The sequence below is a fragment of the Caretta caretta genome, chromosome 15, assembly GCF_965140235.1.
Source record: "Caretta caretta isolate rCarCar2 chromosome 15, rCarCar1.hap1, whole genome shotgun sequence".
Classification (NCBI taxonomy): domain Eukaryota; kingdom Metazoa; phylum Chordata; order Testudines; family Cheloniidae; genus Caretta; species Caretta caretta.
Window position 1 is genome coordinate 1,773,130 of NC_134220.1, and position 27,977 is coordinate 1,801,106.

At 52.5% G+C, this 27,977-nt stretch overlaps 1 protein-coding gene across 3 annotated transcripts; it reads left to right on the forward strand.

The window, feature by feature from the left end:
• The first annotated feature begins 2,370 nt into the window (after positions 1–2,370).
• THOC5 (THO complex subunit 5) lies at positions 2,371–27,599 on the forward strand. 3 transcript variants are annotated; one of them, XM_048821267.2, is made up of 20 exons: positions 2,371–2,472; positions 4,042–4,152; positions 4,928–5,071; positions 6,282–6,395; positions 8,143–8,240; positions 8,925–9,071; positions 11,595–11,709; positions 12,362–12,494; positions 14,984–15,061; positions 15,533–15,573; positions 17,940–18,039; positions 19,543–19,651; positions 21,509–21,610; positions 22,118–22,214; positions 22,758–22,872; positions 23,749–23,852; positions 24,025–24,112; positions 24,831–24,946; positions 25,372–25,562; positions 27,342–27,599. In XM_048821267.2, the coding sequence occupies exons 2-20, from the start codon at positions 4,057–4,059 to the stop codon at positions 27,403–27,405; spliced, it is 2,052 nt and encodes a 683-aa protein (XP_048677224.1). In that variant the 5' UTR covers positions 2,371–2,472; positions 4,042–4,056; the 3' UTR covers positions 27,406–27,599. The 3 variants fall into 3 exon arrangements, with proteins under 3 accessions (XP_048677224.1, XP_048677225.1, XP_048677227.1); XM_048821268.2 differs by lacking the exon at positions 2,371–2,472 and adding an exon at positions 3,148–3,225; XM_048821270.2 differs by lacking the exons at positions 2,371–2,472; positions 4,042–4,152; positions 4,928–5,071 and adding an exon at positions 5,175–5,352.
• Positions 27,600–27,977: the final 378 nt, after the last annotated feature.

Sequence of the window (27,977 nt, forward strand, 5' to 3'; positions counted from 1 at the left end):
TAGCCAGATTTTTCCAGTCCTTTGTTCCTGTAGAACCCAATGTGGCTGGAACATTAGACTGTTTTTGTTGCAAACTCTTCCAGTATGCAACATTCTGGGTTTTTGAGTACATAAGCCATGGCCTCTCCACTTTGTCACCACTGGGGATTTCACGCCAGTAATGTGTTGGATGGAAACTTCTATTTTCATTGTCTTTGGGGAACATGAAGTTTTTCACTTACTTGTGAGTGAAAGTACTTCACTTACTTTTTCACTTGGCCCACGCAGTACAAGCAAGTCCCTCAGGCTACTGCTCAAGTGGATCCACGGTCCTGGATCATCTAGACTTAAGGAACTAAACTCAGCAGCAGCTGTTTCTTGCGCCTCCACCACACCCTTCTCTGATCTACACTTTTCTTCAGGAATGTGCATGGCCACATCCATTTGAGATGGAGATACGAATGCTACAGTAGCTGCCAGGTCACCTGCACTCTGACTGACTGGAAGATCAGGCATCTCCTCACCACTCACATCCTCACTGGGGCCGGAAGGCTCACCGTGAACATTTGTGTCTCTGTATCTCAGGAGAGCTCCTTCCTGCTTAGATAGAAAAGCTTCCTTTGCTTGCTTGCTTTTACTGAATGCTGCCCCAGAGGGGAGTTTTCTTCTTTCACTCATGACTGCTGTTCTGTGCCAGCGATAGTGGCTCCCAGCACTCAGATGAAGGGGACAAATAAGCAGGCCGGTAGCAGGGCCTGAGTGAGGGAAGATGTCAGCATCTTAAGGGCCTAACTGGCTCCTACTATTTCAGTTGGCAGCCTGTTCTCCTCAAGTGGGTTCAGGGAAGCAGCAGGAAACAGGAAGCTCCCTGAGAAGCTGGGGTTAATCAGTCCAGGCCCTGGGGGGGCTAGAAAGGTACATAAGAGTTTCCTCCTCCTCTCTCCCCTTGCAGCTCCTGCTGCTTTCTGTGATTCCCTCTCCCCTTTTCTCCTGCCTGCCTGTTCTGTCTCTTGTGCCCTCCTCCCCATGGGATGTCCCTCGTGAGCGTGGGGCAACCGACCTCCTTCCTGGGCGGGGACCCTAGTGAAGACTGTCCACCTTTCGATGCCGTGGCTACTATGCCGACCATGGAGCCAGAGCCCGGCATCACGGAGGGCCCCCTTCCCACCCCCCAGATCCCTGAGCTTGCCTGAGAGGAGCCATTTTCCAGCAGCCTGGCTACTGGGGCCCAGGATCCTGCCTCTGCCCCTCTCCCTGATTCTGCTCCCAACCCCTGCCCTGCTCCTACATTGGATCCAGCACAGCATTCCCCCATCTCTGTGCATCTAGCGCAGAGAGAATCCAGATGCACCAGCAGCAGACACCATTTTCTACACTCTGGGTCCTAGTGGCCCCCCAGTCTGGCACCTGAGGCAACTGCCTCAATTCGCCTCAGGGTAAGGCCAGCCCTGTGCAGCCCCCCCAGGTTTTACATGAGACTCCGCTCCTGGCCCTGTGCCTGGGATCCTGGTTGCCAACCCTGGCCCCGGGGCTCTGCTCCTAGCCCCACACTAGGGCTCGGGTCCTGGCTACCCGGCCCAGTGTGGCGTGGCTCGGGCCCTGGCTGCCCAGCCTGGCCCAGGGCCCCGCTCCTGGCCCCGCTCTGTGGAGGGGTCTCTGGCATGGGATGTGGAGGGGGGCTGAAACAATTTTCATAGTGGGGGGGCCGAGAGCCATTGAGCCAAACTGTAAACCCTGTATATGATGGAAACCCCTTCAGGCTAGTTCCAGCACCTCTGGCCTCTGGGTGCGGGGCGCTGGGCATAGCCTGGGGTCTGTGGGGAGCTTTAGCAGGAGGCGGTGCTGTGGTTTTCAGCTTGTGCCCCACGTAACACGTTGTGGGCCGCGTTTGCAGCCCACCATGATCCATAGGTTGAGAACCGCTGCTCTAACCCCTGCTATTCGCAGCCCATCAGCTGTCAGTGCGGGTGCAGACCCCTCTCCAGCCTGATGGGGAGTGGGCCGTGTGTGCTGGGGGGCAGGGGCTAACCAGCCAGACCCCCCACTCTCACGGCCCCGGGGACCTCAGCAAGTCTGATTCCTCCTGCCAAGTGCTGCCCAGCTGGGCCCCGGTGCCATGTCCCACACCGATAACCCCCGTCTCCGCCCTGAACCCCCTCTGTGTGGGGCAGAGCCCCCTTGGGGCATTTACCTGCCTGGCCCCCAGGTGCCCCATCGGCGGGGACACCCCCACGTGCTGCGGATGAGGGGCAGCGACTCAGGGATCTCTGGGCTCCAACAGGGGATCGAAGGGACAGGGCGCCCGGTGAATGGGGCCCCGCCCCCAAGTCTATGGGGCGGGGGGGTCCTGCGGGGGGAGGGATCGGTCTCCTCCAAGGGCCAGCAGAGGGCGGTGAAGCTCGGCGGACGCTCTAGCCCTCGCTGACCGCGGACTCGTCTCCTCCTGCCCCGGCACTTCCGCTGGGAGACTGGAGGTGGCGGGGCGGGAGCCAGGTGAGCGCCCGGGGCAGCGGGGAGCACGGCGGGGCCCCGCGGTCCGGCGGGGGCGAGGCCGCTCTGGGGCGGGGCTGCTCGGTCCGGGTGGGGGGCAATGCCGGTCGGGGGGCGAGGCTGCTCGGTCCGGTGAGGGGGGGGGGGGGCTGCTCGGTCCGGTGAGGGGGGGGGAGGCTGCTCGGTCCGGGGCGAGGCCGGTCCGGGGGGGGCGGGGCTGCTCGGTCCGGGGGGAGGTGCGGGGTGGGGGGCGAGGCTGCTCGGTCCGGTGAGGGGGGGGGCGAGGCAGCTCGGTCCGGTGGGGGGCGAGGCCGGTCCGGGGCGGGGGGGCGAGGCCAGGCCGCTCCGGCGGGGGCTGGGCTGTGTGTGGCGAGGCTTCTCTGTCCAGGTGGCCGGCGGTGCTGGATGCTTTGGGCCCGGGCCCCGGAGGACGTCGTTGGGGCCCTGCTCCGGGGAGAGCTGTTCCCGGGCACGGCGCCCCCCAGGGCGAGACGCGCTCCCTGCCTGTGCATGTTGCTGGGCACCAGGCGGTCACGCCGTGGCCGCTGCCCGTGGGTCTGACGCCGGGATCCTGTGCGCTGGGTCTCGCCGCCGTTGGAAGGAGGCTGTCTGGGTCTGGGGGGGCGCTGGCTGAGTGAATCCCCAAGAACAGAGACAAGGAATGGGAGTGAGGTTGTGGTTCTCATTCCCATTTCCTGTACTGATGGTGACTGTATCTGCAGCGCCCGCAAGTGTGCTGAGTTCTTCATGGGACAGGTAGAAAGACAAGGACCCTACCCCAAAGAGCTAGCCATGTAATTTTAGCTGTGATGTGCCCAAGCACTGGGGGAACAGACCTCAGAGAGGGAATGAGGTTCTTGCAGCAATTAGATCAAGCAGCTGGCTTGGGTTTGGTTACATCTGGGGCTGTTTCTTGTGGGCAGTGAGGCAGAGGGATTTGAATGAGGACAGGGAATGGCTTGGCAAGGCAAAGCTGGGAGGGCGTTCATAAGAATGGCCCTACTGGATCAGACCAAAGGTCCATCTAGCCCAGTGTCCTGTTTTCTGACAGTGGCCAATGCCAGGTGCCCCAGAGGAAATGAACAGAACAGGTCGTCATCAAGTGATCCGTCATGCATAAGACATACATAGCGTGGGAAGCAATATAGAGATGGCTGTGGGGTAAAGCAGACAAACAAATGAGGCACTGACCCATCCTTGGGGGTGGGGATGTGATGTGATGAGGCTAGGTGGGATAAGCAGATGAGGCAGAGTGCTGGAGGGCCTCAAAGGTGAGCAGGAGGGGTTTGACACGGAAATGGGGAGGCAGCGAAAGGATTCAGTGATGTGGGCAGATCACATGAGGAGTCTCATTTTAGCAGATATGCTCTGAGGGGGGTGACATTGCTTTGAGGAGTTGAGAGGGGAGATGATTAGGACAAGAGTTATCGTGACTAGGATAGGAAGGGAGGGGTTGGATTACCCTCCCACTGGAGTACTCGTGCTCTGACAGTAGCTCCGGTTTGTTCCCAAGGAATTGAGGGACTCCCCTTTGGAGATGAGTGATTTTTGCATTCCTCTCCTGTTCCACAGCCTGTGAAATAAGAAATGTCGTCTGATTCAAGCAAGAAGAGGAAACCCAAGGTCATCCGCACCGATGGGGCCCCACAGGAGAGCAAGCGGAGCAGGGCTGACCCTGACCAGGTGGGGTAGAGTGATTGTAAGCCTGTGACAATTCTGCATGCAGATCAGACACCTGTAGGGCTGGTTGGAATGCAGAAGAAGAGGCTGTCGCTCAACTCAGTGGTTTGTTCTGAAAGCTCTTGACATCAGAAAAATATCACCCCCATATGTACACTGTGTTATAAGGGTCAGCTTTTCAAAAGCACTCAGGGTTGGTCTTACGCTACTCTTAACCGAAGTAAATGGGAATTTTAGCAACGATTGCAAGTAGCAATCGCCAGCATCCTGAGAAAAGATGGTTTATGACTCTGGGAGCCAGAGTTTGCGCCTTGTGCTTTCTGAGCAATTTTCTTGCTGTGTCACAAGTTTGCACTGGCCCCCGAAAAGATCTTGGGGTGTTTTAAGAAGCCATGAAAAGATTGAGGGGGGATTGGGTGAGGGTGGCAACTAAACTGGAGCCTAGTGCTAACGATCTGTCTTCCATCCTGTCTGATAATTGAAAGAACTTTACTCACTGCTCTTGTTCTTCTCTTGATTGTCAAATTACATGGGGTGGGAACTGATACTGGCGTCTGGTGACAGTGTAAGAGACAGTCTGAGCTCACTAGACTTTGAGATCCCCAGTGGAGTTTGCCGCACCAGCAGTTAGTTAGATCTTCTGATGTTGCGTAAAGCTGCTTTAAACTTGGAATGGAGGGAGTGTTGATTTGAGAGACCCCACGGGGCCCTTTTCAGAGGAGAGCGGGGGGATTAGTTGTAGTGTTGTGTGCTACTCTGTATTTCTGGCTCTTTGCAGGATGTGAAGTATTACAGTGAAGAGGCAGAGGTGGAACTCCGAGATCCCAACAAAGACTATGAACTCTACAAGCAAACCTGCCAGGAACTTCAGAGGCTCATGGCAGAAATCCAGGATCTGAAGAGCAAAGGCAGCAAAGACAGTGTAGGAAAAAGCCCCTAGAGTTCTTTCCCCTGAGCATTTTTAAATACCTTTCTGCTGCTCCAAGAAAGCCGTGGGTTTGAAGTCCACATGGCATCCTAGCAAGATGCACAAAGGGGGAAGGCGTTTATTACAGTCTCAGCAAAACCAAATAAAATATGAGGACTGAATAGCTCAGGAGAGTGGTGTGGGGACAGGAGGCCTTTTACCAGCGAGAGAATCCCGCCCAAATTATTGATTACCCCTGCCTGATGCCTGTTTGGGGGCCTGTGTGAAGCAAGTTGGTGAGTCTCGTTCTAATTCCGGCTAGGGAGGTGTTCACATAGCAAGCTGACTCTAGTGACTGTTGTTTAGAGAACGAAGAGCATGGAGATAGAATGCACCTCTGGCCTGCACGGGATGGCCACATCAGCTCAGAGTTGAGACATACTGTTAAGGAAAGCTTGCACTGCAGCTGCCTGTTCTGTGGCTGAGAGGAGAACTTCAGCCAGGGCTGTCAGGCTAGCAGCTGTCACTACACCGAAGACCATGGAAACAGGGGTGCGAGTCTTTGACTGAAGTCTGTGTGCCTCCAGGATAGGGTAGATCCACCTGGTAATAGTCAGGCTTGTTTGATGATTTTACCAAAGGGTAAACACACTTGGTCTCTGAAAGATTTAAATCCCAGTGAAGGATGTCATGAAACTGGCCTCCTGAGCGAAAAAGAGCCCTGTACTGAGCCCATGGGGAATCTTGTGATTCTGATCTCTTCCTGGACTAAGGAAAGAGTCTGTGCATGTCTATTTCCACTGAACCTGGAAATGTGTGGCACCTTAGGAAGTCCTAGAGATATTAACCAGTGTTTCACGTTTGAGAATTGTCTCATAGATTGCAAAGCCAGAAGGGACCATTGTGATCATCCCATCTGACTTCCTGTATAACACAGGCTGAAGACCTGCCTCAAAATAATTCCTAGAGCAGAGCTTCTTGAAAAACATCCAATCTTGATTTACCAATGGTCAGTGATCCACCTGACCCTTGGTAAATTGTTCCAATGGTTTGGTACCCTCACTGCCAAAAATGTAGGCCTTATTTCCAGTCTCTGCAGATCCCTGCTTGTTCTAGTTACTTCTCCCATGCACAGTAACAAAGTGTCTCTGCAGTGGCAATCTATGCAAGCAGCAGTTACTAGTGAGTAAACTTCCTTACCTCAGCTCTCCTTCCTACTTGTCAGGCTGTTGCAATAGAAGAGCGTCGGATCCAGAGCTGCATGCACTTCATGACCCTGAAGAAACTCAACCGTTTGGCTCATATTCGACTAAAGAAGGGGAGAGATCAGACCCATGAGGTACAATGGAGGCCAGAGATTGAAAGGGATGCTACCTGGAATGGCAGAGGGATTAGGGATCTTCTAGAATGGCAGAGTGGGAGTGGGGGTTACTGTCTGGTACCTTAGTACACACTGGATTAGGTCCAAGTGGTCTCTGAGTTGGAGGCTCACAGGGAAACTCCACTGAAGTGGAGCAGATAATCTAATAACTAGAATGAATGAAGAAGCAGCAGCACCCTCTTAATGTCTGACGTGATTTAACAGTCAAGAAGCTGCTGTTGATCTGATGTACAGCAGGGCTGAGAAGAAAATAGTGCCTTGCTCTTGTGTAGAACTTTGCATCCCTAGATCTCAAAGCACTTTACAAAGGAGGTGTGAGTATCATTTTCGCCATTGTACGGGGAGGAGAATTGACTGGCCCAAGGTTACCCAGCCGAGCTGGGTATAGGCCCCAGGGCTCTCAAGTACCAGTCCATGCTGCCCTGCATTTTCTCCCTCCTGTTCTATCTGGAGATCCTGCTTGGAAGTATCCATGTCGGTACAATCAGACCGTTCACGGTGAGGGAGATAAAGACACAGTGATGGGTGTTCCTGAAAAAACTTGACTTATGTTCTTATCAAGTAAATATGCACGTAGTGAGCTAAGAAGCTGTGTTGTTGCTAATCGCTGCAGCCTCTTCCCCAGAACATGGCATGGCCTGTCCCTTGATTCAGCCATGCAGTCTTTATTTTTAATGTGGAGAATCAAGTTGATTATTCAGATTCCAGATTTCTGCAGGGATCAAAATCCTCTCTCTAGGTATTTCTAATTCACCCATTACCATAGCACCAGTAATTGTCATCTTGATAGTATATCAATGTAGAAGTAACTGGTAAATCCCAAACACTGTGTTTAAGATAAACCTGTATTAATTACTCATACACCTCCAAGTAAGCTGAGTTGATACTACTGAACTCCTTAGAACAGGGGTCCACAAACTGGGGGGTACGGCTGGGGCCTTGGAGGAAGTGCCACCCAGCTCCACTGCTGGCCTTGGCTTCCAGTCCAGCTTCTGCCCCCTTACCCCTGTCTGTGGCCTCCCCGCTCCTGGAGCCACAGCTTCTCTTCCGGACCCACTCCCGGTGTGTGTGGGGAGATGCGGGCAGGGGTAAAGTAGGGCATGAGGTAAAAAGTTTGGGGACCACTGCCTTAGAACCTTCCCAAACTGACTAGCTCCTGGAACCCTACATACCTGCATGCTTGCTCTAACCCACCTCACTGGTTTTCAGTTTTGCAAAACTTTTTTGAAGTGAGTAGTGCCCACAGGAATGAAAAGCCTTAGCAGTGTCCTTACAGCAGGCACATAGAGTTACAAAGCCAGCTTCTCTTCTGATCTGACAGCTTTTGTTTGCCTCGGTTATAGATTCAGAAGGGACCACTGTGATCATCTGCCCTGACCACCTATTTAACACAGGCCAGAGAATTAATTATTCTTTGAACTAGAGCAGATCTTTTAGAAGAACATCCAATATGATTTGGTTCTCACCTTGCATGCCCTGATCTCCCCACTAGTAATGAACTCAAGGCCATTTTGTACAGGCTGGTGGTGGAGTGCCAACCAGTGCCCATGATACCTCCTGGGTTTCACCATGGCCATTCCATAAAATCTGCCATCTCCAAATGGCAGCCCTTGGTCCTTGCCATCTGTTGGGCATGTTGCTCTATTAATTCCGGTTTTATCTGCACTGTTCTTTTTACGCTTACCTGATCACATTCTTCTTTCAGGCAAAGCAGAAAGTAGACGCCTATCACCTGCAACTCCAGAACCTATTGTATGAGGTGATGCATCTGCAGAAGGAGATCACCAAATGCCTGGAGTTTAAGTGAGTACAGCAAGAGAGAAGGAGGCTGTAACTTGAGTTGCACGTGTCAGATACAAAGGGTCTTAGGGAGGGTGTAATGCCTAGAGTCACAAGGAGAGCCTAGCTCCCATCACTGAAAGATCATAAGAATCCTGAATGCTGCCATACCAGGGCTGAGAATCTGGCATGTGGTCTAGATATCCTGGAGGTTCCTGGGGCAAGTGGAAGGAGACGGGTGCATAGGGAAGAGTCAGGACAGTCAGGATAAATACTGTGAAGGTTTTTGATAGGAATTGTGCTGGTCCAACAATGTTTTCTTTGGATCAGTTTTTAAAATGCTTAGCTGAACTGCATCAATGTAGTTATTCCAAAGGCTGCACCGTCCACAGTCAAGTCTCTGAGCTCTTACGAAGTGCGACTGTCCCTCGGCTGACTTCTGAATAAATCTGAGGACAGACAGCCAGACAGGGAACACATACTGGCAACACCCAGGAAAGGAATGGCCCTGTTCAGATATGAACTGTGCGCTTAGCGGGGCCTGTTGCAATTTTGCTTTCTGGAACTGTAGTAATTCATGTTTCAAGGTGGGTCTCATAATCGGGAAACAAATAGTGAATGCTGAGGTTGTGAGATTGCCGGTAATGGTGCAGCTCTGCACTGGGATTCCCAGCCTCCCACAGACTCATCCCTTCTCCATCCCTGCAGGTCAAAACATGAGGAGATTGATCTAGTGAGCGTGGATGAATTTTACAAAGAGGCTCCTCCAGAAATCAGCAAACCTGACATTACCCTCAATGAGCCGCACCAACAGACCCTGGCCCGCCTCGACTGGGAGCTGGAGCAGCGCAAAAGGTAAGCCAACAGGCCACCATTCAGATCAGTCCTGTCTCTACCTGGCACCAAGCGTTTGTTGGTGTATATTTCACAGCCCAGGGACATGCACTTTGAAAATAACCTTTTGTATTTCACTTGTCAATCACTAAATTAAACAAACAATACAGTAACAGCAAAGAAAGGCTACATAGTCAGTTTAAACTAGTTACTAAAGGACAAATGGCAGATCCCTTTTTAACACACAGATGGGCCTGTCTCTCAGATCTGTTTTTACTGTTTATTCTGAACAGTGTCTTGATCCTGTTTTTCAGTTCAGGGAGTCTTCTCTTATGTGGCTAATTAAAGGGAGCCAGAGCTATGCCCTGGTCTCTTCCCAGAGGAACAACACTCATTGTTTGACAGAAGTGGGCTGTGAAGGGTGTAATTCTGCATTTAAAATGGCCCCCTCAAGGATTGAACTCACAACCCTGGGTTTAGCAGGCCAATGCTCAAACCACTGAGCTATCCCTCCCCCCACATATTATACGCACCACAGAGTGGAGCTGAGAGCATGCAATTCTTTGTCCATTGCTCCATTCCAAAGAGTCGTCATTAACAGGGGCTCGGCCATCACCAATCCGAAATCATCCATCGGTAACCACAGGAGGAGCGTCCTGCCAACGGATTGCTTTAATGTCCCACTAAAAATGTCTGCACCTTGGAAACCGACTTTAAAAAGCAAAGAAGAGCTAGGATGAGGTTTCCCCACAGTAGTGAGTGGAAGGTGTGTGGTTAAATCACTAGTCATCTGTGCAAATCCTAGCCCTAGTGCCTACAGTGTTCATGGTCTCTTTCCCCTCACTTGGCAGCTCTAATTTGTGGGGTGTACTAGCTTAAAAGTAGGTTTTATTTATGAGAACTCTTCTGACTGGAAGCTTTGTGGTTTTTCCATTTCTGCCTTCTCCAGCCAGTCACACACCCTCCCATAACATCATCTGATAGTTATGACTATGCCTCTTAGCTAAAGCTGTGCTTCTAAGTGAGGGCCTGTGTAAAACTGGCATTGTGGGGTTCTGTGTTTGTCTCAGCAGGTCCATTCCAGACAGCCTTAGCTTTCCTGTCTAAACTGTTTTTCTGATGGAAAATTGAGTTTTCCACAATCAGAATTTTTCACAGACGGCTCTGCTTTCCCTGTCTGTTTCACCCACTCCATTTGTTTGGGGTGAAAAACTGAATGCTCAAAAGCTGAAATATTTTTATTTTGAAATGCCACCACAGCGTGTAATGGGAGTTGTGGTTTGGCTGCCCCATGCTTCCATTCTTCTCTATGGGCCAGGTTCCCCTGCTGGACTTCATCTGCCATGATGCAAAACTGCTATGATACATGCCATCCCTCTTCAAGAGGGGAGACCATGGTACATCCTGGGAGATGTAGACCAGTTAAGTAGCCTGTATAGAGCAAAATGGAAGCATTAGGCACCCACAGTACAACATCAGACACTGCGGTGGCATTCCCAAATCAAAATATTTTGATTTTCAGGCTTTCTGTTTTCTGATGAAAAAAATCACAGGGAGAAAGAACCATTTTCTGATCAGCAATTGTCCTCAGTTCACAATTAAAAATAGTGAGGGAGGTTTCCCCTCTTGGGCTCTGAGAGTTAAGCTGGTCTCTCTCTCATTTATCAGAGCCAGTAGTAAAGATTCTTTAGATCAAATAAGTCCTTCAGTGTTATGTGAAACCTCATTGTCTTCCAGGGGTTTGCACAGCTATTACTGATAGGCACTTAATAAAAATTAAAAAACCAAAATGCTTCTGTTAACAGCACAAGATGGAAAAGACTCTCCTGTAGCTATTTTAGCTCTACAGGGCTAACAGACCCAATAAAGCAGCATGAAGAATGTACTTTGTCGCTGAAGTCAGCGGTTGAGATGCGAATATGGGAGCAGATCAGGGGAGTAAGGAGGGGCCGTTCGTATGTCCTCATTTCTTAGAGTAAAAGAGAGCTTGGAATATGTTGCTGTGTTTACTAAATGGCACATTTACTCTTCAGATTTCTCAAGTAGTTTCTCCTCAGTTTTATTTTCATAGATTCCAAAGCCAGAAGGGACCAGCTACTCTGGAATGGAGTTTACTACCTGCTTTGGGATGCTTCCACAGGCAACCCAACTCTGAGAAGATCCGTGCGGAGATCCCACCTCAACAGTTATCTCTTAACAGTTTCGCGCTCTCTTGAACGCTCTTCAGAATTCTTTTCAATTTTCCCAGTTTTCCAGCTCTGCTAGGTTTCTTGCGGTTTGTTTTCCCTTTCCCTTGGATTTTAATGAACTCTTCATTTATCACATCACTTCAGAGGTGACAGCAAGGTCAGATATTGATCAAAATAGGCTCTGAAGCTGACTTCAAAGCATAGAGTGACCTATCTCAGTTCGGGAGCCCCTGCCCGTGGAATCAGGAGCCCTGGATCCTGAGGTTTAGAAATGCACCAATAGGGAGCAGAGATTCTGATCTGACATCTGTCTCCTTTGTAAATGCGGTGCTGTAAATGAGCTTCTCTTGTGCAGGCTGGCGGAGAAGTATAAGGAGTGTCTGGCCAACAAGGAGAAGATCCTGAAGGAGATAGAAGTGAAGAAGGAATATCTGAGTAGCCTCCAGCCCCGGCTCAACAGCATCATGCAGGTACTTCCTGAGCTTAACAAAGCCCTCCTCTTTGCCTGTGAGACTGGCTGCTTGCAGTGAGAGTCTGTGTGTTTCCTGCTAGATGGATCAGAACCCTTTGTGCTGGCCCTTGCCTGTCTGCCCTCTAACCTTCAGTTGTTGGGAGGTAGATGGTGTGGGGACAGGCTGGCGAAATCCACAGTAAGGGAGGTTCAGAGCACTGGGAGCATGGGGACCGAGGCTGTTTGGAGGTGTTGGAACTGCTCCTTTACCTGTGCTTCCAGATCCTCACAGGGCGAGGATTTCCTGTGCAATCTCATTGTGCAGCGGCCCCTGCTGAGGTGCTGGCAGAAGACTCGTTAGATGGGACCTTCCATGGAGAGCAATTGTAGCTTCCTCCCCTTGCGTCAGACTTGGCTGGGAAGAGCGGGTGAAAGAAGTAGGTTCTCTCCCGTCTGCAGAGCCATTAGTCCTCCCCCTAAGGAGAGCTGAGCTTCCCGGTGGCTGCTGCTGAACATCCCAAGGGGCATCTCTGCCCAGAGGGTTGTGTATGCTCCTGGCGCAGGTTCCAGGTCTCCTGCACAGCCGCATCGAGCACAAACCGCTCGGGGACTGGGCTGGTGTGCAAACAATTCCAGTACCAATCGTGTGTGTGTGATTTGTGTCCCACCAGGCCTCCCTTCCTGTCCAGGAGTATCTCTTCATGCCTTTCGACCAGGCACACAAGCAGTACGAGACAGCTAGACACTTGCCACCACCTCTCTATGTTCTCTTTGTCCAAGCCAACGCCTATGGTCAGGCCTGTGGTGAGTATCAATGTCGGGAGAGGGGAGTAAAGCGGTTGAGACAGCCTTCATCTGTGTCACTGAAAGTTGTGATGTGAGTGGAGCGGGGAGTCCGTCCCCCCATGGGCCAAATTTCACAGCTGCCTGCAGAAAATCCTGCTGTTGTGAGACGTGCGGATGACTCTGCTGCATCCGATCCACTCTGCCTCCGCCACTTCTGCATAGCTCCTCCACCGCTGCTCTCGGAGCCTGCTTGGGGGCAGCCACAGCCTGGGAGCCGGCCTGATGAAGCAGCATCATATGAGAACCTCGTTCGTTTGGCTGCTGCGGCTGAGCCCCTCGCCCCTCCCTCCCTCCCACGCCTCTCCTGGAAGAGTTGCTCTGAGAGCTCTTTTCAAACCTGTGCCCCACTCAGGGGATTGTGGGCACTGCAGCAGTGATGGCTTTAAAGCCAGCCGCCTAGCTCAAGTATGCTCCGTCCACAGCCCCCATGGTATGGCGCTGGCATTCGGCACTCCTGCCTGTTGGGCTGTCGTGGTCCAGGACCATTCAGAACGGGCTGTCGAAGGCCATGTCCGCGCTGCTGGGACAACAGCGGCGTAGCTATGCAGGCATACCCCCATGGTGGGAGGGGTTTTTCCATCAGTGTCAGCACTCCAGTGCCCCAAGCAGTGGAAGCGTTCTTCTGTCAATCTAGCTGTGTCTACACCATGGCTTAGGTCAGCATAGCTACGGCACTCGGAGGGGTGGGATTTTCACACCCCTGAACGGTGTAACAGCCTGGAGCAGGCCTCACTGCTTGCTGGGTCGGTGCTGAGGGGGTGTCAGTTCCTGCATGGCTTCCTGTAGCGGGACAAAGCCCATAACTTGTCGGGGAGACTGGTCCAGGGCAGAGCCTTGAAACTGACATGGCTCCTGTCCTCTATGTGGCTCGTGTGCAGTGAGGAGGTGATCCAACCCTTCAAGTCCTCTGTCAAAGCATAAGGGTTGGCAGCTCCCAGGAGAGCCCAGACTAATGCCCTCTGTGCTTACTGTGGCTCAGTGCACTCCTGCAACTTCATCTGCCAGTCAAGGGGCCCCCTTCCTTGCCTGGCAAATTCCCTGTTGCTGAGACCTGTTTAACTGTCACCTGCTTCTCAAAACACACAGCAAGGGGATAGCACTTCTCTTCTTCACTCTTCCCCTCTCTCCCTCCCTCCCTTCCTTCCTGTCCTTTTCCGGCCCACCCCATTAGCTAACATGAAACCCTTCTCCCAGCCCCTCAGGCAGGGTGAGTACCTTTCTTTCCTTGCGTCTGAAATCTGCCAGAAGCCCCCTTTGTAGCAGAAGGTGGTTGTTTTTAAAATAGCCAAATCCCCACCCCTGGGTTTAGAGCTTCCTAGAGCCCAGACAGGGCACAGTGTAGAGCCCCAGTGTGTGGCCCTCTCTAATTCTCTGTTCAGTGCTTGGATACTGTGGTGATGGGCACCCTGGAAAACCCTAAACCGGTCCCACAGTGAGCTCCTGAGGCTGAGACTCCTTAGGGGTTGCCAGCCTAGATTGGACCAGAGGCCAGTCTACTCCAGCATCCTGTCTCCAAGAGTGGCCAGCACCAGATGCTTCAGGGGAAGGTGTAAGAAACCTGCAGTAGCAAATGTGGGATAATGGGCCCCCATATTAGGTCTCAACCTGATCTCTAATAGTTATGTCCTGGAGCACCCAAAACTATTATTAATATAACTGGATATTCTTGTTGTCCATATGCATGACCAATCCTTTTTTAGACTCTTGCCAAATTCTTGGCCTCAGCAACTTCCAGTGTAACTGAGTTCCATAGTCTTAATTAAATGTGTGGAAAAGGATGTCCTCTGATTGTTTTTGAATTATTCTTTTTACTCACTCATTCCAGTTGCTGACATGCAGAGATGTGCATGCCAAATGCTGCTGACCAGCTTTCATCTCTGGTTCTTTTTTCTTCTTGTGATGTCTCATTTCAGGCTCCTCAGCCCACATGCAGTTACCTGCTACAGCGATGAGCCTGGTAAAAATACCTTGATGGGTACTGCATTGCACAAAAGCCATTTAAGACAGGATCACAACCCATCTGGCATTTTGCCCCTGACGTAGGGGATACCTTGCATTTGGGGAACGGGGCATATTGATGGAGGGTAATGTGAAACAATAATCGGAGTGGGAAATTTGTGATCCCCCTCGCACCACAATGTCACTGGTGTGTCTGTGTGTCATTACTGCTGTTCCACCTGTGGAGAGGTGCACAGAGCATTGGATGGGAAGGTGATCTCACCACAGCTCTGGAGCATGCTTACAAACAAAATGTCTTGCATCTTGGCTGCCCACTAGGCCCTGAATCTGCCTGTTGCTAGTGGGGAAGAGGCTACAAAAGTAACTTGACAAACTCTTTGGCATCCTTGCTTCCAAGCTTGATGCCTCTCTAGGTGGCTGGCAGCAGCAACCTTCCCTTTAACTGCATGGCCCTCAAGAAGTGCTGAATGGCGCTTTGCCCTCCACAGATAAGAAGCTGGCTGTGGCAATTGAAGGGAGTGTGGAAGAAGCCAAGGCCCTCTACAAGCCACCAGAGGACTCCCAAGGTAAGTTAAACTTGGCATCCCCGCCTGCCTTGGCCCAGCCTGGGGGCTGAAAGCTGATTTGGGGGGTGGCGGGGGAAGGATCTGAGGAGCAATGTTGTTCCTTGGGCAGGGCTGCAATAGTTCTATAGCTTATCTCTGTGCAATGACTGCTTAAATAGCCTTGGCTCCTCCCTCACACCCGACTCACCCTCCTGGGGAGACGGGTGGCCAAGTTTTAAGGAAGAGTCCCTCCAGCACTGCCCGGTGGCACATGGAGGATCTCGGTCATGTAGAGGCTGTAAAGGGGCCAAAAGGCATGTAACACATCGAGGGCCTCAGCTGTGCTAAGTGCCCCTTTGTGGGCACCAGTGTCTTCTAGGAATAAACACTGCAGTGCAGGGGTAGTGGGTCCCTGGGGCATGACTGTTTGGACAGTCTCTCAAATGGATCCCTGCGCTTGGCTCTTGCTTATCCCTCTGTTTGAATGTGCAGATGACGAGAGTGATTCTGATGCTGAAGAGGAGCAGACCACGGTAAGGGACTAGCACTGCCCCAATATTGAAATTCTGGGATCTCCTCGCATGGGTGGACCCACTTCTGTTTCTCCCAGTGAAGCATTGGGTAGTGCTTAGAGTGGGGGGCAGGGTTGGGGCTTCTCTTCCCTGCTCTGCCACTGATCTGATGTGTGACCTTGAGCCTCAACGTTCCCATCTGTAAATAGGGCCAATGATGCCTCCTGTCACAGATCCACAGGGTCTAGTCCATGCCCAGCCTATAACCAGTCCCTTGGGAGTGATCCCTTTAGTGCACTGGGCCCCAAGGACCCTCACAGTTCCACAGGGGCAGGCCTGTGGCCTCCACAACTCCAAAACTGGGCATTTCCTGTTTCTCCTTGACTCCCTGCAGCAAATCCAGCCAAGCCAGACTCCTGCAGGAGGCTTATATTGTGCTCCTAAAGTATCTGCAGTACCACCAGACAGCCTTTCCAAACCAAGGTAACAATTTCTTAGTCTCCTGGCCTCCAGAATCGGAAAGTCCTTTGGTTAGCAGGAAGGGTTTATTTAAATCAGCAATGTAAATCATGATTTAAATCACCCAGTGGAAAACCTCACTTATATCATTGATTTTAATCACCTTTTCCATTTGTACTTCAGTGATTTTTATAAAGTGCAACTTTATTGGTTGATCTAACCATGAAAACTTGTTGATTTACAAGTAAATAGAGTCTGTACACTAGATTTGATACATCTTTTTGTTACCTTGGAGGATAAACTGTAACTATATCAATTTATTTAAATAATTATATAGCTTAATAGTTTCAAATTCTTATTAATTGTACACGTTCAGTAAGTTAGAAAAGGGTGAATGACATATTGCTTATTTACTAGGTAATTCACTTTTTGCTCCTGATTTGTGTCATTCTGCGTTAGGGTGGTAACTGGAATTGAATTAAACACACAAATCAGCATAATAAGATTTATTTTTATTATACAAACCAACTTTTAAATGTTTTGGATACATAAACTTCTCTTACCAAAACGTGTTTCCCATTTACAACTAAATAGGGATTAATTGTAGTCAGTGAATTAAATTGATTATTTCAGGTCAACCTGGGAAAATTTTCAAATATGCCGATGGGAAAGTGACTGGAGCTTAAGTTCCTACTCACCTAAGTCTCATAAAAAGGATACCATTTCCTAAGTTACTTGGGCTGTCCTTCAGACTTTCAAAACTAGTAGATTTCATACCCTCCCTCCCTCCTCGTTTTCATTCATTTTAAACTGGTTTACAAGAAAAACTTACTATGACTGGAATAACAACATCAAAAAGAATCTGATTTTAAATAAAATCTAATTTAATTTTTTTTTTCTTTTTTCAAAAAATGCCTCACTGATTTTTCTGAACCCTGGTGTGGAGAGGCAAAGGTTGGGGTAGAATTCAACCTGGCCAACACTGCCATCTGTCCCTTTCTCCTGAGTCCCTGGTGTCTGTCTGCCTCCAAAGGCGAGCTCTTAGCTCATAGCTCCTTTCCCCTTTGTTCTCCAGCTCCAGGCCTTTGCTTTGCTTCTCCCTGCAGGGGGGGATCTGCTTCCTCTTGGCTGTGGGTTTCTAGGTGTGAATGTCCTGGCTATTGGGGTTCCCTTTGCCTTTCCAGATCCCCCATTGATATGGGTCAGTTTCAGCCAGTCCTGACACACCCATTTATACCATCCCAGGCAGTTACATGGCCCAACACCTCCTGTCCACTCCTCTGCCTCATGAACAGCTTTTTAACCCTTTATACTCCGTGCATAGCAATGCAAAGCTTGGGGGAAACAGAGGCATACAGAGGATTAATAAAAATATTACCAAAATTCTCCCTTTGTCACACTTCCCAAGAAGGGGATGTGAGGGTTAATGTTTGCAGAGCCCTTCAGGGGATCCATTTTCAAAGGCAGTGAGAGTTGAGCACTGAATTGCCCTAAGTGCCTTTGGAAATCTCCTCCTCAGAGGTTTGCATGACTGGGGTATGTGTATGCCAAGCATTGCTCACAGCTGGCTCTGGCAGGATTCAGGTTCTTAGTGCTTTGAGAGAAGGTCCACTCCGAGTATGGGCCGTCAGACGTGCAGATGCTATTGGAGAGAGCACTCAGCAACTCCTGAGATCTGACCCCGATTACCCTTTGTGGACTTGACAAGTCACAGCTCTGTGCCTCAGTTTCCCTCTCTGTAAATTCTCTACCTGGCACCCAGGATGCTGCATGGAGTAGTTATAATTAGGTTGCTGTGTAAGTGCTAAGCATTGTTTTGCCTGCAAAAGACAGAGAAGCTTGCCCCATTTGCTGTGAACACATAGCCGTGGGGTGGGAAGAATGTGACATGTTTTCAGGTGCTGTGATTCTGCTCTCCCCTGCCGCAGAAGCGTCGTCGCCCCACGCTGGGCGTGCAGCTGGACGACAAGCGCAAGGAGATGCTGAAGAGACACCCACTGTCTGTTACCATTGACCTCAAGTGCAAAGGTATAAGGGCGTTAGACTCCAAGAGTCAGGTTCTGATCTCAGTGTAAATCCATTGACTTCAGCGAGCCATTGGATGTACACCGGTGCCTGTGAGATCAGAATGTGGCCCCAGGAGTCGAGTTTCAAAGATCCACCTTTCTGGGTAGCTGGGGGTGAGTCACACAAGAGTCCCCCCTACGTGAATGAACGATGATCTTCACGGCAGGTCGGCCCGGAGTGAGCCAAACCATTCCATGTAGGCAGGGGGGGACAAAGACGGGAGAGACCAGTGCCCTGGCCTCTCAAACAAAGGGGCAAGTGAACTCGAACTGTGGTAATGACGGAGTTGCCAGAGTGCCTTGGCGCAGCTGTGCTGGGGAGAGAAACTTGTCTGGCTTTCTACTGTATGGTATTCTCATGCCCTCTGGATGGGCCGGGGTGTTTGTTCCTCAGTAGTCTCTAGGCTGTTCTTTGTTTGCCTCTCTGCTCTCAGGCACAGAGGGAGCAGAGTTTTATCTGTTGGTTCTGAGACCATGGAGCCATTGGTGCAAAAATCAGGGCCCTCTGGCCGTGCCCTTTGGCCTCTGCACCAGCAGCTCTGCTCTCCCGGGCTTGCAGGGAAGTGCTTGGCTCTGCCTCCTCCAGTAGAGACTCCTCTGCATGGAGCTTGGCACCCTGCGACACCAGGATTCAGGAGCTTCTGCTTCTGCAGCACTGTTAGTCTTGACAGCCTGTGAGACCACCTCTGAGGGGAACCTTGCCCGGCGTTGGTGCGGCCTAGCACAGGACAGGGGCCGTGCTGCTGCACGCATTTCAGAGGGCACCTCTGTGCCATTTCCAGATGTGGCAGGGCTTGTCCTGTTGGCGTGAGGGGCCAGGGAGAGAGGGGTTCCTTGGCCATGTGTTGCACTCGTCTCACATGCGTGGGATTCCCAGGGTAGCAGTATGTAGGGTCTCCAGCTGTCCAGTCTCAGGCTTCCACAAGCGAAGCAGGATCAGGCGGGTCAGTACCTGGATGGGAAGGCTCCAAGGAAAAGCGGTGCTGGCAGCTCAGCAAGGGGCACGCTTTGCTTGGCATCAGCATTGCCCCAGGGCTCTGGCCTGCGGCTAGGGGATCAAACTACCTTTCAGAGGAGACCTAGAACCACAGGCCTCCCACCTATGCTTATTCAAGATCCTCAGCACATCTCGTTAGAGAAGGGGTGTTCACTCCAGTGGCCTGGCCAGATCCCAGGCTGGGATATTGTATGCTGCCCCTGCACTTTCAGTTCACCTGGATCACTGACTCCCTTATCTCAAGTTTCCTTCCCCTGATTTCTAGCTTAGAATTGTACATAGTTTCCTCCCCCGATTTGGTGTCCGTGTCCACATCTGGCCAGTCAGAGTCAGCAGCCACATGAACCAGTGAAAGCAGCATGGGGTTTCTGCTCCTCTTGACTGTTTTCTTCCTTTCTTGTCTGCCCTGCTCCTTCATCCCCACAAATGGCTTTTCTTTCCCATGCCATCACCAATGTCACCACGCAGACGACAGCGTGCTCCACCTGATCTTCTTCTACCTGATAAACCTCAATGTCATGACGGTGAAAACCAAGGTGACCACTGCTACGGAGATGACCACGCCCATCAGTGCTGGGTAAGCCAAGCCCACGGAGGTGTCAAGGCCAAGTCTGTTCCCAGTCCTTGCACTGGTGATGGAATTTGCCTGACCTTGATCTCACCGCAGAGGAGCTGCTGTCCTCCGCATTCTCTGTTCAAAGTGACCCTAGGGGGACGTACCAAGCACCCCGCGTGACAGAGGCTTGACTGGGGTTGAGCGCAGCAGAGTGCTTAGCAGGACTCCTTCGCCCTGGCCTCTAAGAAGCAGCCGCGGGGCTGCAAAGTGGAAGCTGTTGTCAGGATGTGCCTGGCTCCTCCCTTCCCTGGCTGAAAAGCTACAAGCTACTTTCTGTTGAAATGCTGCCTGCATTTCTCCTGCCTCCGCTTGAGCAACCCAGCGGAGCTGGGACCTGGCGGCTTTATCTCAGCCTGCCCTGCGTGAGGCAGAGCATGAAGCGCCCACCAGCAAGGGGAGCTGGAGACTTGAAAACCCTCCCGAACAAGGCAGTGGGCCGCATTGTTCATGCAGCGTCCTTCCCTTCAGCAAGAGGGACCCGTCCTGCAGCCCTTTGTCGGCCAGCCACCAGGGTGATGCAGCTGCTCACGCAGCTACAGTTCGGAAGGCGAGGGATTGAGTTGTCGGTACAGAGACAGAGTCTTTCTCTAATCTGATTTATCCTTTGCAGTGAGACTGAGGGATCAGGGTAAAAGGAGACGGTCACGTGGCTTTGATCATTGGGAAAATAAATCTGCTTCCCTTGGAGTACCGCGTGTCTGCTGCCACGGCCAGCGGGCCCAGATTAATAGGTTAGCGCACAGGCAGAGGAGGAGCTGGGGCATATCATCTGCTTGTCACATTTAATTACCATCTTGCAGATGAATGGTTTCCTTCCCTTCCCCAAGCCTGTGTCTGGCACTCTCCCTCCACCTCCTTGTTCTCCAGGTCACCTTGTCTCAAGAGCCGTGGATAATGCCTTCTGCTGGAGAACCCATCCAAGTTTGATTAGTGTGAGAACTGGGCTGAAACTGCAGCTGCAGAAACCTGCCCTGGACGTTAATTCAGTAGAAAATGCCCAGTTCTGAAGGAGCTCCAGGGATGAGATGGGAAGTGGGGGCTGCTTGTCTGTGCATCTCATAGCATGAGCTTCCACGTGGCAGTGGACAGATCCCCCGGCTTGGAGCACTTTCTCCATGGCAGTGCCCCCTTGCTGGTCAGGGGCAGGGAGGAGGGATGTTCCTGTGCAGCAAATCCTTCATCTGCTGGAGTCGTAGTTGGCAGCAGGCTGCCTACAGACTCTCCCAGCTGGGTCCTTTGTCGCCTGCAGCTGCCCTTCACCAACTTGCCTCTCCTCCTCAGTGCCCCATGTGCTTTGCAGCGAGCCGGCCCAGTGTTCTGTCGTGGTTTGGGGTGTGGTGTTGATGCTGTGGCAAGTGCAGAACACCTTTCAAACAAAGGTTTCTGTTGCATGGTGTGATCAGCCAGCTGCCCCTCTTGTCTGCGGGGAGATTAGCAGCCATTTCTTTTACACCAGCTCTGCAGTTTGTTTTCAGCAGCCCACAGATTGGCCATCTTTAGGTTTCAGCGTCAACCCATTTAGATGGCTTGGCGAAGCTCACCCCTCAGTTGCTCCTCCAGGTTCCCACAAACTCGGCACATCAGTGCATCAGGTTACACGCGGGTCGTGTTTTCAGTTATCGCTACAGCTGGACAGGGGAAACAGCTTCCAGGAAAAGGAGACTCTGATTCCAGTTCTACGGCCAGGGGTGAAATCCGTGGCTGTGGGGCCCTGAAATGCGCCTCGTCCGTTGCCAGCGCACTCTGCTCTTAATGATCCCAAAGAGCACTGTCATTCTGGAAAATCTGTGGCTGACTTTAGCCTTCCTTCTCCCCCAGAGATCTGCTGTCTCCAGGCTCCCTGCTGAACTGCCTGTATCCTGGGGATCATGGGAGGAGAACTCCAAATCCAGCCAACCAGTTCCAGTTCGATAAAGTCGGGTGAGTCAGCTGCACACCTGCCCCTGCCCTTAGTCATGTCCAGCATCGTCCATGGAGGCCAGTCAGGCAGGGCAGCCTAGAGCAGGAGACTAGGGTGCTTGCATTGTTCCCATTGCGATGTGGGACCTAAAGGGCTTCTTCTGCCAGTGTGTGCTGTGGGGAAGCTTTCTAGCCCAGGACAGCTGGGGCAGCCAGGCCAAATGGCAATACCCTACACTCAGGGCTGGACTGCTGCTTCTGGAACAGCTGGGTGAGATGGTGGCTCGTCTATAATGGAAGCCTTGTTTAGCTGGGAAAAGAACTCTGATACCTGGAGTTCGGGACACACATGCCTGCCCGTTTGGTGTGTGCATGGCTGCATCAGGAGCTGGAGTCATACTCTTGGCAAGTTTCGGGGAGGTGGGTCTGTCTGCTGCTTCCGGCACTCCAGGTCTGGCTCTCTCACACTGGGGAGACCGCCCCCTCTGTCTTAGGTGGCACTGTGATATTTTCCTTTTGTCTCCTAAGCATCCTGACCCTGAGTGATTATGTGACAGATCTGGGGCACCCCTACATGTGGGTGCAGAAGCTGGGTGGCCTGCATTTCCCCAAAGATCAGCCTCAGGTATGTCTGAGGCACAGCCTCCGGAAAGCAAAACCCTAGTGAGGGAAGGTGTTTCCTGAGGCCCTGCCAGGCTGTCATCCCCTCTGCTCTACCCGGTGGCTACTCTCACACTTGGGATCTCAAGCCCACGGTTGCCATTCTTTTAAGCTCCAAAGCCAGGTGCAGCCAGCTTTGGTGGCTCCTGCAGTATCAAAAGGCAGTCACTCCTGAGCTCAGGAATCTAACTGCAGCTTTAGGGGCTGAATTGGGGCGAGGACAGGCTGGTGTTGCCACAGTCTGGCTTGGCAATGGCCCAGCCTTGTTAGTTTGCTGGGAGCCAAATCTAGCTCCTCTTCCCAAGTGGGCATTAGTCTCCTTCAGGCTAATTAGATGGAGGAAGATGAGCATGTTCCAGAGAGTAACCAGAGGAAAATGTATTTTCCCAGTGTGCTGTGCACTGTGGAATACTGTGCTTAAGGGATTCCAGTACAACCAGCTGTCGGCCCCTGCTAGTGGGTAAGGAAAGAAATCCAGGCTCTAGGTCACAGTCCTTCCTGTCCGCAGCACACAGTGACCGCAGATAACTCGCTGAGTGCCAGCCACATGGAGATGACTATGAAGTTGCTCAGGACGAGGCTGCAGTCCCGCCTGGCTCTCCACAAGCAGTTTGCTTCACTTGGTAAGGACACTGCACCCTCCCAGTGGTCTCCCTCCTCCCCTGAGCGTAGGACATTGGCCATCAGAGCAGGGTTGTCCATTTGAATCCTGTTTAGAAGAGGTGACAATAGTGTTTCCTTGAAGGGATTCCAGGGCCCTCGTCCTTCCGACAGACATGGTACGCGGCTCCTGCTTTCAGAGCAGAAAAGCGAGATTCTGGTCCCTGTAGTGATGGGCTCTGACCCCCCTCGTTGGAGCTCTGCTTACAGTGGCTCTGTACAAATGTCCCCGTGGGTGTCTCTGGCCAGATGGAACTCCCCGTATACTCAGTGGAAAGTTGGTCGAACTGGCCAGTGCTGCAAGTTCCACCTGGCTTCAGAAAGTCCAGCTGTTCTTTCTGCCTTTGGTGCTGTCACCAGCTGTGAAGGCTCTGCAGATAGCGTGTAGCTAGCGGTTTTACTGTTAAAGTGTGAGGCAGGCTTTGCTTCAGCTCGCTCGCTCCCAGCAGCTGGACTGGGTTGCGTTCACTCTGCCCTCAAACACCACACTGGGAATAGGTTCGGCATGTGGAGAGAGATGAGTTGCTCACCTCACAGCCTGCACTTTGCCAAAGTTTCTCCCATCCATGTGCAGACCTGCCCCACCCTGCCCAGCCTGTGGGCTCTGGAGGGATCACGGCTCAGGTTGGTGAGCTGCCAGATGCTCTCGCATGCCCCTCTATTCAGTGTCTGTAGACATCAGCTGCAACTAAAGAGGCCCATGGACTCCAGATTTGACTGTACCTGAGCTTTTTCCCCCCTCCCCCGTTCTGTCTTGGTTGTCCCAGACAGTGGTAGTGGGGCTTGATCCTGCCTGTGGGTTTTCAGTTCAGCTCAACTGGGTTTGTCGTTGCTTTCAGAGCATGGCATCGTGCCGGTCTCCAGCGAGTGCCAGCATCTCTTCCCTTCCAAGGTCGTGTCACGCTTGGTGAAGTGGGCTGCGCTCCCCTACGAGGATTACCTGGTAGGTGCAGATAGCCTTAGGTGCAACGCCAGAGCAAGGGACCAGCTTCAGCTTCCCACTCCCCTGGCAGAAGCAGATCAATAACCCTGCACTTTCCCGTCTTCGGTGCCCACGCTGCAGATCTGAGCACACAGCTTTGTTTATCCCCATTCCCCGGCGTCTCCCCCTGCAGGAGCTGTCCTACACCAAAGACGTTGTGGAGGCTGGCTTGGCTGAAGACACTCACCTCTATTATATGGCTCTGGTAGAGAGAGGGACAGGTGGGTGTGTTTCCCCTCCTTTGGTCTCAGACTCCAGGGAGTGCTGCGTGTGGCTTCCTTTGTTCCCTCTGACATTACACTCAGAAGCAGCCAGTGGTGTCCTCATGCCATCTGTTCACCAGCCCTCAAGCCCTGAGGAGAGGCTGGCACGTGGTGATTGTCCTTGAAAGGCTGAGACGTCACTAGCAGGTGTTAGCAGCAGAAGCTGTTGGGACAGTTAGATCAGTGGGTCTCAACCTTTGTGGACAACTGGGCTCTTTCACTAGACAGTGGCCCCGTGGCAATCTGCCACTGTTCCTCCCCCAATAAGTGACTGGCGTGGGCTCTTCTAGACTTTGACTTGGGCCAGTGCACAGCTCCAGTCTGCCATCTGGGGGGCAAGGCAAAGCTGTCTTCCCTCCTCCCTCACTTAGCTCGCACCCTGGGTTCTCCCTGGAATCCTGGGAGGCATAACCATGCCTGGAAGCTATGCTGGCTTTCTTTCCATCATTGCCTCCCTGACGGGCACCAGTGTCGCTCTCCAGAATGCTCTGGCTCCATCACTGTGAGTGGCTGGTTGGGGGAGACAGAGTCCTCCCAGGCCATCAACCTAGATTCCGAAAAGCAGATCCAGTGCGCTGGAAACAAGCCAAACTGGGTGAGAGGGTTAGGGAGCTGGTGCGGGGAGGAGGTTCAGGGGTAGTGTGTAATCCTAGATCTCTTCCCTTGCACGTCTCAGCCAAACTCCAGGCAGCTGTCGTGCTGAATCCGGGCTACTCCTCCATGCCACCCATCTTTAACCTGTGTCTGAACTGGAAAGGGGAGAAAACCAATAGCAACGATGACAACATTCGGGTAAACTGGAGGGGAGAAGAGTCTTCTCTCACTGGGTCAGATCTAATGTGGTTTGGAAGCGCCAGAGCCACTGTTGGGTGATGCCAGTTGCTGGCCTGTTGGAAAGAGTAGATCAGCAAGCACAGCAGAGGCCAGGGGGTGAATGGGCTGTGGAGTCTGAACTCCCCTCTCGCCTTCTGGAGGTAGCCTGGCTGAAGCGTCTTGGTAGCAACTGTGCCAGGCCTGCTGGAGGGGAATGGGGGAAGACGGAGAGATCTTGGGTTTCTGGGGGTGTCGAGCCAGCCCCTTCACCAGAAAGCGAGGTTCCTGCAGCAGACCGGGGGTCCCTGGAGGAGACACTGTCCATAGCGTAGGAAGGGAAAGTAATTAGTGATCAGCTAGCCAGAGTTCCCTGTGAGACTGATTCCATCCCCTGGCTCTTGCAGGCAATGGAGAGCGAGGTCAACGTGTGCTACAAGGAGCTGTGTGGGCCAAGGCCTGGCTACCAGCTGCTGACCAATCAGCTGCAGCGCTTGTGCGTCGTGCTGGACGTCTACCTGGAAACAGAGTCCCATGACACCAGCGTGGAAGGGCCCAAGGAGTTCCCCCAGGAGAAGATGTGCCTGCGTCTTGTCAGGTGAGGGCCCAGCCCACTGCCAGGAGGCCCTGGGGAACGGGCAGAGGGCTGCCCTGGAGCCAAGGCAGACACACAGGGACCGTACATAACTCTCTGGCCAGCAAGACTCCATGTCGGGGACACGCCAGGGAGGTAAACGATTAATATGAAGTGAATCAGAGGCCGTCTAATGAGGCAGTTTCTAGAGCTTCACTGTCTGCACTGTTTCCTGGAGTGTGCAGCTCTGCAAACCGCTTCCTCCCACCTTACACTTGATACCAGCCGAGCGTCACTCGGCGCATCTCGTTCGCTGCCTGCAGAGAGATCTCTCCCCCACCTCCATGCGATGCGGTTCCTCCTGCCCCCAGCTTCTTCCTGTTGCTCTTGGCATGTAGAACAGTTCCACCCAGGAGCCAGCCTGGGCTGCTCCGAGATCAGCCAATGCCGTTTACTCCCTGTTTTCCAGGCCTTGGTCTTTGTGGCTGATACCTCTCCTCCCTGCCACCTCCTTGACTGATCTGCCCCACACAGGCCCTTGATTGAATCCTGCACCTGAGCAGTGGAGGTCCTGGGTGGAGCCATTCAGGATGGTGCCCTGTGAGCTGAGGCTCTTGTTTCTCTAGTAGCTGCCCCTTGCTCTCTGCCACGGTGTAGCGTAGATGGCAGCTGCTCCTTGCCAAGAAGTCTGTCCTGGGCTCATCCACACCTGCTGGTCTGGCCCTTAACCATGAGTGACGGACCTTAAAACTGTGAATTCCCATGGTCTGTCCTGCCACTAGGTAGAAGCTTCTTCCCCACCCCCAAGAAATGGTTTCTCAGGAGCATCCCCCTGTGTCTCCTGCTGAACCCACCACACACACCTCATTCCAGCAAGCAGGTTCTCCTGCTCTGGCAGGTGCCTCTTGCCTTTTTATCCCTTTCTCCGAGCACTGGACTAACGCTCACCAGTTGCCCCAGTCCACACTCAGCCAAAGAACAGTCACTGGGCAGGCTTCCCCCAGATAGTACTGCTGTTCCAGTCTGAGCATCCTCCCAATCCCTCTCCCACTGCGCCGTGATCCTGCCCTGCAGCTCCCTGGCCAGCTTGAGCAGCTACTGCCTTTGAGCCTAATTGTCCTGGCAGTTTTACACTGGGGCAAATGGCTCTTGGAATGAGACTGTGAAGCTCCCTGCAGTAGTGACTCCAAATGAGGCTCAGCCCATAGGCTCCTGGTTTGTTTCCTCTGCACCCACACTTGAGAGATCCCCCTCATCCCCTGTCGATTCTCCCCCTCTTGAAATGCCACTGATTCCCCCCAGCCTGTCTCGCCTGCCGCTCTGTTTGTTTCACTCTGTTCTGCCCAGCTCCCCTCCCCACTGTGCTGAATAAGATTGAGACATAGGATAAAAATCCCCTTCTAGTGCAGTGGTTCTCAACCATGAGTCCAGGGCCCCCTGGGGGGCCGCAAGCAGGTTTCAGAGGGTCCTCTAAGCATGGCCAGCATTAGACTTGGGCCCAGGGCAGAAAGCCGAAGTCCCACTGTGTGGGGCTGAAGCCCTGAGCCCTGCCACCTGGGGCTGAAGCCAAAGCCGAGTAACTTAGCTTCACGGGGAAAACGTGTGGCATGGGGCCCCAGGCAATTGACCTGCTTGCTAACCCCTAATGCCAGCCCTGGCTTTTATATGCAGATAACCAGTGGTTGTGGTACAGGTGGGCTGTGGAGTTTTTATAGCATGTTGGGGGGCCTCAGAAAACGTTGGAACCCCTGGTCTAGTGCATACTGCAGCCTAACCTCCCCGCTCTCTCATCCCCTCTTGCAGGGGGCCCAACCGCATGAAGCCGTTCAAGTACAACCATCCTCAGGGGTTCTTCAGTCACCGCTGACCCCATCACCCGGATTGTCCTGCCTCCAGCCACTGAACTCCCGCAGCACTTGAATCTCTGTGTGACCGTTGTTCTCAGCTGGCTGGGGGTCAACCACATCCTCCAGGAACCTCCCCTGCCCCTCCATGCAGCGCTCTCATTCCAGCGTTGCTTCCCAGGGGTGTTGTAAAGTATTAAATTGTAGATGAAGAAAAGTCCGTCTCTGATCCATGTGTGTGAATGCCAGCTGCACCTTGGTAGGTGGGTCTGGTGGCAGCCCAGCTGAGGGGAGCGGCTGGATCATTGCTAGCGATGCCTATTAGGGAGCTATGCTCACAGCTTCTCTAAAGGGTCCCGGGTGGATGTCCCAAGGGCGTGGCTTAGCAAATAGCCCATGAAAAGTGGCAGCTCCCAGGCTTCTGCGCTAGGGACACAGAGATGATGGAGGAGATGTCATTGGACTGTCACTCCCTTCTCATTCTCTGTGCCCATGCGGGCCTTTTCAGCCACCCGCCCCCATTTGCCCCTCTGTCCTGCCCTTCTGCTGGGCCCAAGAGAGGACTTTGATCACCCCTGCACCAGCACTTCCAGGC